The sequence below is a fragment of the Numida meleagris genome, chromosome 12, assembly GCF_002078875.1.
Source record: "Numida meleagris isolate 19003 breed g44 Domestic line chromosome 12, NumMel1.0, whole genome shotgun sequence".
NCBI lineage: Eukaryota > Metazoa > Chordata > Aves > Galliformes > Numididae > Numida > Numida meleagris.
Genome location: NC_034420.1, coordinates 8,038,923 through 8,056,240, shown reverse-complemented (window position 1 = coordinate 8,056,240; position 17,318 = coordinate 8,038,923). Strand labels below are relative to the sequence as shown.

Sequence of the window (17,318 nt, the reverse complement as noted above, 5' to 3'; positions counted from 1 at the left end):
TATCACTTTCCAATAAACAAAAGCACAGGCATATCTAGTACTTGTTCCTTTCTCTATCTCGAGATTAATTTCCCATTTTTCCATCTAACACGTCAGTCTCTCAGGTATCTCCACCATCAAGAAAAGGGTCTGTTCCTTCCTTTTTGTAGATTCACAGATATGAAACCAGAAGGAAATATATTCTCATCTTCTGGCCAGCAGGTCCAAGTATGCGTGTAGAGGTGCATCTGTTTATTCCAATTATTTCATGCAAAGAAGCACTCTTCTGCTTTTCGGTAGGAAAATCTGCATAAACCTGATGCTTTTTTTTTTCTTTTTCTCTTGCACAGAGATCCCTGGGTGTCCAGGAATGGTGGAGAGCTGAAGGCCAACCTCTCTTCCTCACCACCCTGAGCTCACGAGGGCTCTGAAGAGATGGAGTGGGAGCACAGCCATGCTTCTCTGAGCCCAGGGTTGCTTGGGAGGTGATTGCCTTGGCAAATGTCTTCATCTCAACCCACAGCCCATCGTGCATCGCCTGAAGGAGAAGCTGATGAAGGATTCAGAGGACCAGGAAGGGCTCTGCCAGCACTTCAAGCACTGGAAGATGCAGATGGGGGATTGGCACTGAGAGGCACTGTGCAGGAGTCACTGCATATGAAACCAGCTCTGGGGAGATGCTAGGAGAGTCCTGTGAGCTGAAGGAGGTGAATGGCCAAGTCACCACAGGCATACTGTGGGGTTTTCCGGCACAGCATCGCAAGTGCTTCCAGAAGTGCAGGGTAGCAGGACCACAAGACTGCATGCAGTGGCTGGGCCACAGGAGCCCCAGCAAGGTCCTGCCTCGTGCTGCCTGGGGCTGCAGGTGGAACAGGAACCTGATCAAGGCAGGGAGGAGGAGCACGGGAGATTGGTTTGGTTTATACTGTGCTTGTTTCTCCTTCTGGTATCTGCTCTGCCTACCTCTTTTTCCCTTTAGCCCTACACATACTGGATATGGGACACAGCCCCACACAACAAGCAGGGGGTTAGCACAGGGCAAACCCTGCCCAGTGCAGCATGCAGCTGTCAGATGGGGCTGACACTGCACAGTGCAAACATAACCTGGCCTTCATTCGCTCCTTATCCCAACAGATCTGGAACTGCAAAGCCTGGACTTCGGACGGGAGAAAGGCTTGAGCCTGGCAATCCTACTTGCAAGCAGTCACATGCTAGCATGACCAGCCACCCTTGGGAGCCAAGTTTTAACACTCAAAAGCCAAAATCACACAGAGCATCTGGCTCTGTGCTGTAGCTGTTGAAATGAGTGTGCTGCACGCTTAGCTCCTGTCTTGTGGAATTTTAAAAACTCACTCAGCAGAGAAAGGAACAAAGACACAGGGAGCAACAGAGGCTCAGGCAGGAAATAGTAGGAAAAAAAGGTTCAAAACCATAGGGAAACTTGCATCTTCCTTGCAGATGGCATCCCAGGCACAGACTGGTGTGCCCAGCTGGCAGGCTGCAGCTCTCTGGTCACTGAGAATCTCTTGCAGGCCCAGGCACAATGTGCCAGCACTGTCCCAAGGCAGGAGCCCTATCCCAGAGCTGCTGTGCCGGGCTTCCAGCTGCAGAGCCCTTCCCCTTTCGCAGTCATATTTATTTATTTACTGATGCCCTTGCTGCTTGATGCAGTGCTGCTAACAGGCGAGGACGCAGAGAGGGAGCGTGTGCCACGCCCCTGCGAGATGGGAGCGGACAGACAGACAGATGGACACCTGCCCTCCCCTTGGGGTTGGCTGCAGCACAAAGCAGCCTGCCCAGGTGTGTGGGGCTCACCAAGGGCTTGCAGAGGGTCTTGAACGTACAGGGACAATTGGATTTGAGTGGGTGAAGTGTGGCAGTGGGAAATGCCTTGGTCAGGCCAGACCCAGGCATGCACATGGGCTGTGGGAGCACACACGTGTGGGGCAAGAGGAAAAAGCTGCCATTAAAACAGGAATGCATCGCCTGGGGTGAGCACAACTTTTGGTCTTTGGAGAATTAAGAACAGGCAAGATGGACCCTGCTGGGAAGGACAGCAGGACCGCTGTATGGAATCTCTGCAGAGCTCTTCCAGCCAGATTTCCTGTGTGCAGCTGAGGCTGTGCAGTACACATCTCTGCTCACTCTTCCTCCGTGCCCAGATCCTGCCCTCCCAGCTTCAACGATGCAATCTCCCCATGTGCTCCCTGCCCCTGGGCGCCGGGCCCTGCCCTGTGACCTCCCTTCCCTGCCCCATCCCCACTGGGGCTATGTCCCAGCCTGTGTGGCTGCTGCATGGAAACATCTCCCAACCCAAACCTGTTTCTTCAGAAGATTCTGGCTGACTCTGGTCACGTATTATGTACTGGAAGCACTGCCCTTGGGATTAGTGTTCAGGTTAGAGACACGCGTGGGATCTCAGTAGGTCTTTTTCTCACAAAGCCTCTCACGTGCAGTTTGCAGTAAGAGAAATGGATACGCTTGCTCTGATAATTCACCAGCGTGGCCCAAAGCAGTGACCTGCTGATTGCTGAGTGCTTCCTTGAAGAGTTGTTAGAGTTGAAGATGGAAGAGACAAATTACAAATCCATCTGCCTATGGACCTTCAGGCCTGTTCCGTGTATTACATTAACTGGTGGTGTGCACAGCCTATTTTTAAACGCCCTAACACCAGGGTTCTTGCGCTTTCCTTTGGGAGACTGCTCTGTAGTCCAAGTCAAGAGCTGCTATTAGCATTGCACCTGCACTTCCTCCTGAAATCTTCATTCCATTATTCCCAGTGATGCACTGCAAACACCCACTGCTCACTGGGCTAGCTCTGCCCCCAAACAGTGCTCCTTCTGCCTCCTCCAAGGAGCTCCCAGGCTGCTGCTGCTCTGTCCCTCCCGTGGCTCAGCATGGAACGAGCCCACTTGTCGTTAATTCAGTGGAGAGGGAGTTGTGAGACATCTGCACTCGCAAGCAGGGCAGCCAGGATCCGTAGCAGTATGGAGCTGTTCTGCACCTCCTTGTACAGCATGTGTGGTGCAGGAGAGGGGCAAAGGCTGCGATACATCCGAACCAGCGTCAGCAACGAGCAGCTCCCATCACATGGGGAGCAAGCGCCTGCTGGGGAGGGCACAGCGCAGCCTCTCCATCTCTGCAGATCCAGCAGCGCTGGGGGAGCGCGTGTACCGCACTCAGCTGGAGCACCATTGTGATCGTGAGAGCTCTGTTCTCCCTGAACAAATTGTTCCTACCAATAAAGAATGAAAAGCTCTCCTCTTCCCACTCTTCTTTATTGCGCTATTCATTGAGCTGTGCTGGAGGAAGGGACCGCGCTGGGCTGGAGGGAGCTGAAATTTGCCATGCGATGGACAGGTCATGGGGAGGAAAATCACAGCATGAAGTGCAGCACAGCTGGGGCTCTCTTGGGAGTTTGCTGATGTGAGGCAGGTTGCAATATCTCCTGGGGATGGGGCTGTGGCACACGGCTAAAGGCGGGGGGAGCAACTGTCGGTACCAGTCCTGCAGCTGCTATGGCACAGAGCAGGAGAACTGGTCAAGGAAACCTTGGAGGAGAGAACAAGACAGATGAAAGGGGATGCTGAGACTCCTGGGGGTTTCACAGGATGATAATAAAGGAATCTGGAGACTCGCATCCACTCGGCAGTGTGTGATCCCAAGGGCTCGTGCTGCACCCAGCCATCAGATCAGTGACACAGCAGCAGGCTCCTTAATTCCCCCTCTCCATTGCTGGCTGTTCTCTCCTGGTGATGTGGGGCAGGGTGGCAGTGACAACACTGCAGCTTTTAGGAAGCAATTGCCAGGAGAAGCTTTTGGTTCCTGCGCGCTGAAAGAATCATAATAACACATTTCCAACAGAATTCGTGATTAGACAATTAATCAACCCAATTTAAAACATTGGAGGGCCTGAATGAATAAAGATGTGGGAGGCTGTGGCTGTGCGCCGTGTCTGGCAGTGAGTGTGTGACTTTAGGCAGCATCTGCACTGCAGGTCCACACAGATCCAACAAGTGGACAGAGTGTGTTCCCCATTTTCCAGGCTTTGCATCTTGATTTGCTGAGCTCTGGGGTCATTCTGGGGGTTGGGACTGGATAAATTGTGAGCCTTGTTTTCCACGAGCACAACTCCACTGCCTCCAGACATCTCATGATGTGTCCGAATAACTTTCCAAAGTTCCTAAAGCTTTAAAGCAATCCTGAGAAAAGAGCCGCAAAGAGATTATTGCAGCACATCGCTGCAGTAAACCTTCTCTTCATCCTTTCATGGTTAGAGGTATGAGCATGAATTATGGCAGCTTAAGCCTCTCAAGAGCAGCGTGTACAATTGTTTTCTCAAACTGCTGGTAAAGAGCCTTGTTAAGCTGCGATGTCAGCACTCGCAGACGCTGCTGCCTGAATGGGGCTGCTCTATGAGCTGGCTTGATCCTTCCAGGAATCGAACGACCCCTTCCCGCCCACCCCGGGCTGTGGGTTGCTCCTTGCTCCCTTCCAGTTTGCTCCTTCAAGACTTTGGTACCATCACATCTTGCAGCAGATGAGACGCCTTGAAGCTTGCAAATGTAAACCTGTTAATAAAAGCTTTGGTTTCAGTAACTTCCTGTGGGCAATTCACCTTCATTTTGATTATAGCGGGAGAACTTTGAAATCACAGAGCGCTCCGTTTGGTCTCCGTGGGATCTGATGAAGGCTCACCCCTCAGCTGCATGGTCCTGGTGCAGCAGGGCTGGCTCTGGGGGAGGGATGGGGCTGAGCTATTTGCTTTTATTTTTGCGTGTGTCTGTCAGTGAAATTCGTAATGAAAATGTGGATCTTCACAGGCTGGGCTGTCATCTAATGGCAGGAAACAAAAAGCAGGAAGAACGGGGTGGTACTGAAATGGAAATGATGGTAATTAGAACACAAAAAATAACTGTTAAATGTTTCTGGGCATTACAGCCACCAGGCTGATTTATCAAAGCTGCTTCTCTAAAGACCGCTGTGACTTAAAACGGAAGGAGTAGAAACAAACCTAATGCGATTACTTACCATTAACTAATCCTGACTGCGAGGGGACACCAGTGGATTTTGTTTATGGGTTAATCCTCATTCAGCGCCCACCCGAGCCAATGGGAGGGCTGGAGATGCTATGGGAAAGTTGTATTTTTTTCCCTTTCGGTGAATATTTGTCAGCTTTGAGAGATCATCTCAGATGCTTCTTTTTTAAAATAGACAAACCACATGTCCATCAGGGCACCAAGCAGAGCGCATCCACCTCGCATTATCCTGCTTCCTCCTGCACTCCTTCCCTTGGGGGAGATTTTAAAAGAACAAAGAAAGGTGAGGGGAAGAAAGAGAGCACCCTCAGCACCGCCTGGACGAGTGTGTCCAGGGACAAAGCAAACAAAGAGGAAATTAAATGTTGTCGGTTTTCTTTTATCATCAAAACCGAAGCAAAGTGAAAAGCTTCAACAAAATGAAGCTTGCCGTGTTGCAGAGATCTCCTGCAGAAGTGTAATCGTAAATGTCATTTTTGAGAAAAAGAGATGGTTCTGATGGAACCGGACTCTTTCAGCCCCAACTTGTGGCTATCTGCAGCTAAACGAACCTGCAGCTCTCCGTCCTGTGCCTGGGGCTGTGCACTTCTCCACGTTGGTCCCACGCGGACATGGGATGGTTTCCCAAAGCTTGCTTTCAGCTGTCAGCTTTCCGCAGGCACAGATTGCGTTGATCTTGACTGATTTCATTGTGTGCCCCCTGGCACTTTAACCCTTGTGTGGACTATTTTTCCTGGGGTTGCTCTGGGCAACGCTGGAGGCGCAGCCGCGAGTTTGCAGTGAGAAGGGCAGACCCGGGCCACTCTTTGAGCATGGGACAAGCCGGGCACACACATCACACCCCAGCTTTGTGCTAATGGCCCAGCCATGGCCCCGAGGCTGCTGGACGCAGCACCCACACACAGCCCAGCACAGCACCTGTTGCTGTCGCAGCCATGCGCAGCGGGAGCTCAGCGCTATTTCTGGGGCGTGCTGGAGGGAAGGAAGGGTTGGCGTGCCCCACAAGCAGTGGAGTGAGCTGGTTATGAAGGGAGGGGCTTAGCAGCAGTGCTGCCCCAGGAGGGGGTAGGAAGGCTGCCCTGGACCTCCTCTGTGTGGAGCGAGCAGGGCAAGGGGTTTGGGATGCATCAACCAGCAGCAAGTGGGACGGTAGTGGCAATTCTGCAGCAACCCTGGGATGGCCAAAAGGTGCAGGCTGAGCTCCCTGGGCAACACAGTATGAAGCATCCATGTCAGGGTAGGACAGAGACATGGCCCCTGGATGGATATGAAAGAGGGGAGCAAGGAAAGAGGGTGGAGGTGTTTAGAGTCGGGGAACTTGACTCTGCACAGACCAAGGAATGCAGCAGAAGAACTTTTGGGAGAGGATTTTCTTCTTGATAGGAGCCAGATCAAATGGCGGCACACAGAGCTGCCAGGAGAGCTCCAAAGCTGGCATCCTTCATAAAGATACATCAGCAGAGCAAGTCCCTGGAGAGCTGTCAACAAGTGTTGTTTTCACCCCGTCGCATCTTCTGCCACCTGAAGCCCTCGTCCTGCCTGAGGCCTCCAAAAGAGCGGTGATGCAGTGGCACAGGCTGCCAGGGAGGTGGTGCAGTCACCGTCCCTGGAGGTGCTCAAGAACCATGGAGATGTGGCACTGAGGGACATGGTCAGTGGGCACGGTGGGGGTGGTTTGGGATTGGACTTGGTGATCTTAGTGGTCTTTTCCAGCCTTAATGATTATATGGAAAAAGAATGAACGGCACCAGTGACATAAACAGAAGAAATAAAGCTGGTTCAGGGAGTGAGGAGGCTGAGAGCAAGGCAGCTCCGCCCAGGCAAATGTCCTGAAAACTCTGGGAAGGCCCTGGTTCTGGTTTTGCTGTTGTTTTCTTCCTCTGCAATTGATTCATAAGAAATATTCACATCCTCGATGCACACTCATAAAGAATAGTGGCCAGCACAACCCCAGAGCCTCATAGCTGTGAACCGATGCAATGGAGGTGGTTCAGTAGGAGCTGATGGGTTTTTCTGCAAGATGCCACTGCCGATGTTGTGGGAAAGATTTCAGCAGATGCAGAGCTGGGACTTGCAAGTTCAGCATGCAAACCCAGCATACTTCTGAGGAACAAGAGAACAAGTGGCCCCAGAATAGAAATGAACACCCATTTAATTAGCTCATAATTCCCAGTGTTTATTTAAGCATCGACTCTTGTGGTGTATAGAGCTGATTAGCAATTACAGAATGTACCGGAGCATCACCATGGCACAGCTGGGGACTGCAGAGCCAACTGGGTGACACCATGTGAACCTCAGGGCAACGTCTTTGTGATGACTTTTAATAGGAAACCACTTGACTGGGTAACTTTGAAAGAAGAAAACATTTCTAAAGTCTGTTAGCTCAGCACTCTCTAGCTGCCTGGAGGAGCAACTGCCTGAGCTGCACCTCCCCAGGAGCTGTCTTCCTGCTCTCCTTCTAGCATGGGGATGTATTTCCTCAAAGCCCAACCTCCATTTCATTACAGCAGCAGGAGCCTTACAACTTCACACTGATCCCTGCAATCTTTTATGTGGCTGATGAGAAGAAACAGTCTCCATCCATCCATGGCATATGTATCACAGGGACATTTCATATGCCTTTCTACTCCTCTTATGACAGCTTAGCCTATCCTGGTCCAGAGCTCTACACATTTGTCCTAAATGCTGATGAGGGCCCACCCCAGTTAGTCATGTCCATTGGGAGGTGGAGGTCCCAAATTCAACCAGGCAAGGGTATCAGGGAGCAACACAAGAGGGGCTTTCCTCCCCCAGCACTGCCACCCCACTGCCAGTGCACCAGCCAGTTGTGTGTAGTCTATTGGCTCCCCTGAAGGAATTGAGATCAGCTTAAAATACAACATAGCTCTTTTGGTTTGAACCCTGCTCTATTATTAACTTGGCTGAAGAACAGGAAAACCTTGTGCACTCAGCCAGGGCTTGCTTTCTGTATTCCCCACCTTCCTCCGGGACATCAGGTGCCATTATTGGAGACACTGGCCTTGGCACAATGGAGGTGTCAAGTCCTCCTCTCCTACAAGCCATCTCCTCCTTGTTCAGGGAGAACCCTGGACAGCAGCACTGGAGCATTTCCTACCTCCCACTGGGCAGAAATTCAGAGGGTAAGGGCCTGTGCCAAGGAGATTTGGGTGCTCAGAACTCCCAGAGGTTTGGTGAGTCCTCCTGGCTTACTACCACTTGCTGCTGGCTATGCTGATTCTACATGGGGGACATGAGCATTTCCAGAAAGTCCAATAAAATAACAGTCTCATCACTATTCATTCCTTCAGTGCTGTTTCTCTTGGGCCCACATGAATCCTAATGCACTGATAGGGCATTAACATGGGTGAAACCCGGGGTCCAGCTCCCTGCTGCTGCCCAACATGCTGAGCTTCCTCCCTCTGATCTGAGCAGGCAGAAGCAATGAGAAAATTAGGTAGGTTTAATTAACCAGAAAAAAAAAAAAGATAAAAGTAGCATCTCTTGGGAAGGAGATAAAAAGGAATTTGCACTCTTGGTTACAGAGCTGTTCCTGCGAGCTGAGGGATGTCTGGTGACAGCAGGAAGATGGGAAGGAAGACTTGAGAAGAAAGTTCTTCCAAAGGGGCTGGGAGGTGGAGATGAAACACTGAATAGAGTATGTAAGTAAAACGCCTACCCCTGCAGGAACCCAGGCTGTTAATTGGATTGACGATCCATTTGATTTTACACATACATCTCCTGGCTGATTCATGCTGAGACGTACTTCTGATCTTTTGAATACTCAAGTTTTTGGTGAGAAGTAAAGGGGCAGGTGTTTTCTTGCAGCAGACTGAGTAATAAGGTAATGCTGTAGTACTCCTCATTTCCCTCATCACAGTGAGTCAGTATCTGACTAATGAACGTAGTCAATAGCTGAGTAATTTAACCCAGAGAGAGCATGACCCTGCCACAGTAAGACCATCTCCTGCAAACAGTAGCATCAGGCACTGAGAGATAAACAGAGATTCTGCCAGTCTGAAGGGATTACTTCCCACAGCAGCAATTCATCAGCCACAGCTTTTCCCGGGATTTTCTGCATGGCTTTTCTTCTGGAACAGCAAAACTCTGGTGTGGGGACTTCAGCCCAGCTGCAGAAAAGTGGCCCTTTGAGGAATGCTGGACCCATGTATCTGCTTGCATGCTGGTTGGGCTGGGCTGTCACATCCAAAATGGATCTCACCCGCATTTCCACAGGTGTAAACCCAGCATCATTCCACACCTACAGGGCAGAGGCATAACCAGGCCCTCCAGCAGTCCTCAGTGCTCTGCTTCTTCCCGGAAACTTCCCCTGCAACCTCATTTAACCCAGTCCCCAGCTCTGGGGGACCCTTCCCAGGGTGGTATTATCAGACAGCAGAAAAAGGAACCTGACTCACGGGGCCTGCACTGCGCCTGAATTTTTCTGCAGGCTTGCTAGCAGGGAATGCAGGTTCACGTCAGGGCTGTTTTTCCATCCCCTTTTGGGGGTTAATCTCTCCAGGGCAGCAGCTGCTGGAGGAGTCCGTGGCTCTGTCCTGCTGCAGGCAGATGTCTGTCTGATGACAGAAATGCCCTTCACGCCTGCCCATGCTCTCCATCCCATGCTGACCCAGCCCTGCTGCGCAGGGCAGAGGGTATAGCCCAGGTGAGGACACAGAGCTGGTGCACACACGTGGAGGGGACACCCAAAGTCCTGCAGGTGAATAGAGCTCTATAGACAGAGACCTATACAGAGGTCTCCATTCCTTTCCCCTTTCCACAGTTTTAAAGCTAAAGTAAGGAGAAACAGCAGGAGTGCTGAGCAGGAAATCTCCTTTGAGTTCTGGATGTAAAGTGTTGAAAAGTATCATTTCCCCCACTCAAGTGCAGGGATGAGTTTTGGTGGCAGATATACCTATGTCTTAGTGACTGTGCTGCAGCCTTCAGCAACATGAAATCCTCCTGCTGATACAACAGATTTGTAAGCAGGGGAATCATTTACTGCATCAGGAGCAGAGCTCCAGAACTTTCAGCTCCTGTTACCCAAATCACATCAAAGCAGGTGGTCAGTTCCTACAACTGAGACACGCTGAGGGCTCCTCCACAGCAGCTAGGACAGAGCTTTCCAAGCAGAAGCACCAGGAGGAACTCAGCCTTGAAGCGGTGCTACCATCTCTTACAGCTCTGATCATCCCAGCTAAGCAAGCATAGAAGCTCTACCAGAGCCCTTCGTGCCTTCCCACCTGCCCTGCCAGCAGCCACTCACAGCACAGATGGGTCCCTAAATTCTCCACAGCTGAGCCTGCCCCATAGCTCTGGGTTTGTGGATTGTGGATACAGTGTGGAAGAAATTGGAGTGCTGGGGTTTTTAATGAGTGGGTCAGCAGTTAGTAAAGGAGCTAAGAGGTTCCTTTTAAGCAGGTGTACTCTGTAATCCAGCTCAAAGGAAAGGGCTTTAGGGCAGAACCGCTGGAGTTGTATGGAGAAGCTGCTTTGAGAAGGCAGGGCTTGCCTTTGTTTCAGGCACACCAGGAACTGAAAACATTAGAGAGACGTATCTACTGCTCATGGCCATGGGACTCCCATGGTCTGCGGCTCGTGACCCTTATGTTCTGGAGAATGAAGAGCCTGGGGGGTAAAGGCATTAAAGCAGGAGAAACTGGAGGAATCCCAAACAAGTGAATTCTGTGCTGGCACTAGTGAAGAATGTGGGTTTTTCTTGCCCTGGATCTGTGCTGGTGGGCAGTGCAGGGTCTCCCTGCAGCACTGGACCCCTCATCAGGAACCAGAGGTGCTGCTGGGTGCTCTGGCTGCCTGCTCATCTGCAGGTGCCCGTAAAGAGAGCTGAGAACCAGGCTCAGCACACTGTGCTAGGTGTGGGGCTGAGCCTGTTGGAAGGCAGGGCTCTGTCAGTCAGCAACTGAGTCATCACTGCACGACTGACCATAGCCTGAAGCTCTCTATCTGCAACCACTTGTAATTTTGAACATCTCTCCTTAACATATAAAGCTGTGCAGAGTGTTTTCCCTGTATCAGCTCTGAGAAAACAAAGAACAGAAGGAGGCTGAAGCAGCCATGATGGAGGCTGAAAGCAGGAGGTGGGTGCTATGCCCACCCCACAGCAGTGCTGCACCCGTGCTCTGGGCTGACTGAGCTGGTGAGGCATCTCCCAGAGGAAATACTTCTTCCTTTGCCCATTTCTTGCATTCGCTGTTTCTTTTTTTTTTCTTTTCTCACCTTGTGGCTTTAAGGCTAGTAAGTGGAACACATCTCACCTCTGGTCCTGTGATGGTCAGGAGGAGCACTTCCCTCCAAAGCTTGTTGCTGGGGAGCTGGCTGCTTGGCAGGGACTTCCCCTGCCCTGGCAAGCAGGGTTTGCAGAGGGAAACCTTCAGTGATGAAGCCTTCACAGAGAGTTTGTTCCGCAGGCAAGTCACAGCAGGAACATTCCTGAGGTGGAGGGATTCCTCCTGCTTTTGCATATAGAGCACTTAACATGTTTGTTTTGTCTCCTGTATTAAAACACTCTGTCCCTCCCTTATTTATCTTTTCCCCCAGGCTGTTCTGGATCAAGCCAAGTGCGCTCTGGCTGCAGGCTCCATTACCACAGCCCTCCAGGGACAGGCTGTGCTGGAGCCCAAATGGCCATGCGGAGGTGCCTGAGGTCAGCTCAGGTCATGCTGAGGGCAAACTGAAGTCTGTGGGAGCGATAAGGGAAAGATGAGGTATTTGCAGAAATAGCTCTCATTGAAGAGCTAGCCCGGTTGCCCCTGTCTGTATCCTGGTGTCATGGTCAGAGCTGGAGCCGTCAGTGACAACGCAGCTCAGAAAGTCACTTTCTCATCTGGACTTTCCACTGAAAACCAGACTTTCCACGTGCGCTGCTCCAGCAGACCTCATCTGATACGATGTGAGCTCAGCGTGGAGGGGAGGGAGGCCTCTGGTTCCTGAAATAGCCCTGACAGGTGCCCTTAATATCCTGGCTCCAGTGTGACAGTGCTGAACGGGGACGCTAAGGAGCCTGAAATGGATTTCGAGTCATTGAGTCCAACCAGATGTAACCCCAGACCTCTGGGTCACTTCTATTTATCTATCTTCTCTCAGGCGTGGGGACTTGGGCAGCAACACACACATGCCCACGCGTACACAGCAGTTACTGTTCTGCTGCTGCATGCAGCCCTGGGGCTGGTGTGTGTTCTGTCCTCAGCCAAAATGGCACGGCACAGGACCCTCCCCACCAGGCAGCACGGGGCTCCTGGTGGGATGTCCTCTGCTGCTGCTTAGCGTCTGTGCTTTGTCAGGTCGCTCATTTCTTACTGGAACTTCAGTTTCCACTCCTTTCAAACTGCCACTAACGAGTGCTAGCTCACTGGTTTCACTGCTGTGTCCTCTCCTTGTTTTTCCTCTCTTAGAATGTATGATTGAGCACTTTGTATGTTTTCTCACTCTCAGATAAGATGAAAAATAAATGCAATGACAGCTCTATTTGCAGTAAAACTCTGCCCTGGTTCTCCCATAGCACTTCCCCAGGGGTGCACAGCAATTGCATCTTGGTGCATGGAGCTCGTTCCTCCTTCAGATCCAATTCCATGTGTTGCCACAGGAGGATAGCATTTGAATGGATGGTGGAAACACAAAGGTAAAACCACACTGTGTTGTGCTGGGGTTTTAAGTTTGCCTTCTCAGTGTTGCAAATGGGGAACATCAAGTAAATAACTTCTTTTGGTGCTTTTGTCTTTTGACTTTAAAGGCATGGAACGTTCTCTAGGACCAGCACGAGATGTTGTGGCTGTTTGTTCCAGCTGACAAAAGCTGGGACACAAATGTCAATGTCTCTTTTCCAACGATCCTGAAAATACAGAGGGCTTTGGGCACCACTGGCCCCTGCACTGCTGGGATTTGCCTGAGCCTGGTGGGGTGTGGGCATGGATTTGTTGTATGGTGGCATCACCCGGAGCTGACACCCACTGCCCCCAGGGTCCCTGCACTGTGGGTGGCTGTGGAGGGGGGGCTGAGGTGGCGGTGGGTGTTGCAACACAGCGTCCATCTGATTCAGCAGTGTGATGTGAGTCCTTCAGAGGGAAGTTTTTAATAAAAGCCGAGAGGGTAATTCTTCATTTGCAAAATGACACGATGTTCCACAGAGGCGGGGGGGAAAAAAAAGCAATGTAACTCAAAACAACACACCCAACCTCAAAACAGTAAATCCAATCAAGCTTTCTTGTTAAATGCAAGCTTTGAAGAACATTGTATTTAATCATTAACAGTGCTGGATCAATACAAATAATCTGAAGCGACTCCGAGCAGCGGGGGCAGGTCATCTTTACAAAGAGATGAATATTGATGTGGCTGTTGCAAGGGCTGAGCAGCTTTGTGGAACAGTGGCAGAAGACCAGGGCCGCTGGAGCACAGCCTGTGGGCCAAATGCATGGGCAAAAATGAGCTGAGCATACATAGGAGGCTGCTCCCTGCTGTATGAAGACCCAGGCTGTGCCGTGGTGCAGGAGACCCCAAGGCATGGCCTGGTTTCTGTTCCTCTTCCTGCTGCTGATGGAGGCATTGCCTGCACACCGCCATCCAGGACCAAGTGACGCACTCTCTCTCCAGCTAACTGCCTTCAGCCCTCTCTTTCCATTATGAAATGTAAGACCCGGGGCGTCAGGGTGATGCTCTCTGCCTTGAATCACTGTAGGTAGAGTGGGGGTGGGCGGTTCCTGCTCCGTGATTCACAGAATCCTTCAACAGATGACCGCTGAAGCTGTACTTCTGTTTGCTGTCCTATTTCTCTTTTTTTTTTGGCCTGGCCATTTGACAGCTGATATTTGTTAGAACAGTTTTTATTAGGACATTTTGAGAGGCCCGCTGCCTTTGGCTCTGAGTTGCCAATGTTTTTTTTTTTTTAATGAATTCTCATGAATTTCCCCCGGATGGAAATGAACAAAGGAGCTGGAGGGGGGGGGACGGTTTCCAGTTTCTGGGAGCGCTTTGCAAGCAACTTAATTAAGCAGGCGGCGGTGTTCAGTTAATAACGGGTTTTGTGAGAATTCTGCCAATTAATCTCAAAGGAAAATGAGCCATTTTGCAGTGCAGCCATTCAAGGACCCTTCTCCATTCAGCTCTTCCGTTGCTCTGCTGTGCCCCATGGCTTGGCTATCTGACGTGAGGGGTGTTCCTGGGGGCGATGGGGCCCAAAATATTGCTGTCACCACCCCGCAGCCTGTCACCTCCTTGCCAACAGGCGGGAGGCCGCTCTCCTTTCAAGGTTCTCGTGGCCTTCCACGAGTTTTCTCTTTGATTCCCTTTCCTCTGTGCAGATCCTCCCCGTCAACGTTTGAGACCTGGGGGGAAAGAAAGCCAAAAAAAAAAAAAAAAAAAGGGGGAAAACCAACCCATGTTGCCTGATGAAGAGAAAAATGAACGGAAAAAAATCCCACTCTTCATTAACTTGGCGCAGCCTGAGCAATTTTGTTCTCCCACGCAGACATCTCCCAGCCCCTAGCTGACAGCGGAGATGGATTTATGAAGAGTAAAACAAACAGAAAACGCGCCGGTCTCTTCTGGAGGGTTGATATGGACTCACTTTTTATTCTGGTTTCTGCTTTCTCCATAGTTTTCAAAATGTTTTACCTCTGCTATCCAAATTAACCAACTTGTTCCAGTAGGAGAAGTCACGTTTGGATTCAATGAGCGTTTCCTGGTATTTGTTTTTGAAAGTGGTGTGGGAAATGACAAAGAAAGTTCCTTTGGAGAAATCGTTGTCATAAAGTGATTGGTGACTCGGAGCCAGTGATCTCATCACACATCTTTTGTGAAAATAGAGTATTTTGGTGGCTTTTCTCCAATTTGCAGCACTTAAGAGCAGTATTGATCCGAGAGGACAAAAACTAAGAGGAGTGTCAATGATAATTGGCAGCTATTTGAAATAAAGCTTTTCTCGCACTCTAATCTCGCAGCTGAAGAGAGAAAGAGAATGCAGCAATCAAAGCGTGTGCCTCTATAACAGCTTGCAGGTTTATAAAACACAAGAAGTAACAAAAGGAGAAGGTTTACAAACTGCCTTTTGCTGATTGCTGAGGGAGGTTTGAAGGCTCGCGTCACAGCAGCAACAGGAGGTCCACTGCATCCCGTACACCGAAGCCCATAGCAGTGCAGTCAGCAGCACGTGAGTCTCTCTGCAGAGCAGCTCGTCCCTGAGATGCAGGCAGTGGGTGCTCCATGCTGTCCAGCAGCACAGCACAGAGAAAACACTACCTGCAAAGAGAACTGAGAATGAGCCGTGCCTGCCTCACCTGCAGTGTGACAGCTGCACCCTGGGCTGGTGAGGCTGGTGAGAAACGGGGCATGGGAAGTTATGCTTGCTGGTTAAATAAATGTCTGTTTTCGTGCTCAGCTCCTGCTCGTTGTCCTTGTCCTCGCGGGGAAATGAAGGGCTGTGCTTATACCAAATGGGTTTACTGAAGTATCAGAAAGCACAAATCAATTTGCAAATGAAATTATACAGCACCCCAGGTATGAAAATTGATGAACACAGAGATTTTCTGCTAAATGAAATGCAAGCTAAGATAAAAGGCAGCGCAGACCATGCAGTTAGCCAGGTACGATACACTCCCTCTAATCGGGAGCTGTTCCCAGCTCATTGGCAATGAGCAGCTCATCACTGCTCAATTTCAGAACTCAATAAGCAGCAGAGGGGTATTGAAATCAATATAGTAGCATGAGCAGCAAAGCAAACTGCAGAAGGCGTGTTGCACTGGGGGCTTTTTCCTGCCTTCATACACTGCCCTGCAGCCCCTGTGGGTGTACACCCTGCCTCCAGCTGCAAGAGGACAGTGCTGGTGCCCAAAGCTTCAGAGGAAAAACACACAACAGACCAAAGCCCATTCCCAGAGAGGCTCTGTATGAGGACGTGACCACCGTGAGGATGCAGCAGCCCTGAGGCAGAGCCCACCCAGTGCCAGGGTTGTGTGGCCATGTCTTCGCTAGGAATGAGTGTGCATTATCCAGGAGAAGCATTGCTGGCTGCAGAAGGCTGCCTAAGCTGATAACCAAAGGAATAAAAAGGTCGAGGGACTAGGAAGTGCAGCAAGAGAAATTCAGGCTATAAGCGAGGTGCTGACAATAAAAAGAAAAGCGGAGCAAGCTTCCTAGGAATGCAGGTGTACTTCTTGCCATTATTAAGCCAAGCCTGGCTGTCACTGCAGGGCAGGCTTGCTGCTCTCCTGCTGCCCTTACACACCTGGTGCATGAAGCACTTGGGAGAGCCTGGGCAGGAGGTTATGTAGCCATTGGGACAGCACATTCTGGACTTCAAGTCCATAAACCTCTGACTTTCACCTCCCTCTCCAACAGGAACAGTCATTTTTTGTCTGAGAAACATGCTCTTTGAAAAATACGGTCCTGCTGGGACACAGCTGGGCCCTTAGCACAGATCAGGCAGTGCAAGCCACGCGTCAGGCCGTGCTCATCCTGAGCGACTGGAACAAGCTGCCCAACGTGGGCTCTCACAAAGGGCAGCACCTTGGGCTTCACTCTCTGAGCTCATTTGACATTTTCACACGTTTTGTAGCGCTGCTCTGACTGGTGCCGCTCGCTCTTCTGTCATCTAATTAACTAACGAGACATATGATGAAGCCATGACATGCACAAGGAATGACAGGGCCACCGAGCGCTGCAGCATGACGTTCCCTCCGGCGCCCAACAGAGCAGCAGGAGCAGGGCAGGCTTGCAGAGATAAGGCACTAATGGATGTTGAAGTATGAGCACTTCTCAGAGTGAAGATAACCAGTGCCTCAAAAGAGACTCAAGGAGCCTTAACCCCGGGCACTTTGCTGCAGGAGGAAATTGCTGCTTCCACTGGGAGCCGGCCTGGCTTGGCAGTGCGATGGGGGCTTCCCAAAGTCAATGCAGAGCCCTTGGATCTCAAGGATGTGCTGCAGTAACTCCCCTGCAACCTTTCAGTTTTGAGTTAATAAAGCCGTTGTAGCTAAACTGAGTTATAGGTATCTGATGTTACTCTATTCGGTTTTCATTACCTCTTGTTTAGGAAACTAAACCATGATGCATAATAATAATTAAAGATTGGCAGATGAGCCGGAAATCAATCCACACCTCCTGGGCCGATATTAACTCTCATTCATTTTTTTGTTTGTTTGTTCCTTTTTACAAACACACAGCTACACTGCCTTACCCAAACTGGGTAGCAGAGCTGGTGGAGCACGGCTGGGGCTGCTCCCAGCATAACCTGTGACCCCCCTGCAAATGTAGGATGCAGAACAGACCCTCCTCTCTTTCAGAAGCTCTCTC

At 50.6% G+C, this 17,318-nt stretch overlaps 1 protein-coding gene across 1 annotated transcript in view; it reads left to right on the top strand.

The window, feature by feature from the left end:
- Positions 1–4,493, top strand: part of ADRB2 (adrenoceptor beta 2) — a 29,584-nt gene extending 25,091 nt beyond the window's left edge. Inside the window, exon 2 of the mRNA XM_021410489.1 lies at positions 330–4,493. Coding sequence (XP_021266164.1) covers positions 330–364 — 35 coding nt within the window. The 3' untranslated portion in view covers positions 365–4,493. The remainder of the gene's footprint in view (positions 1–329) is intronic.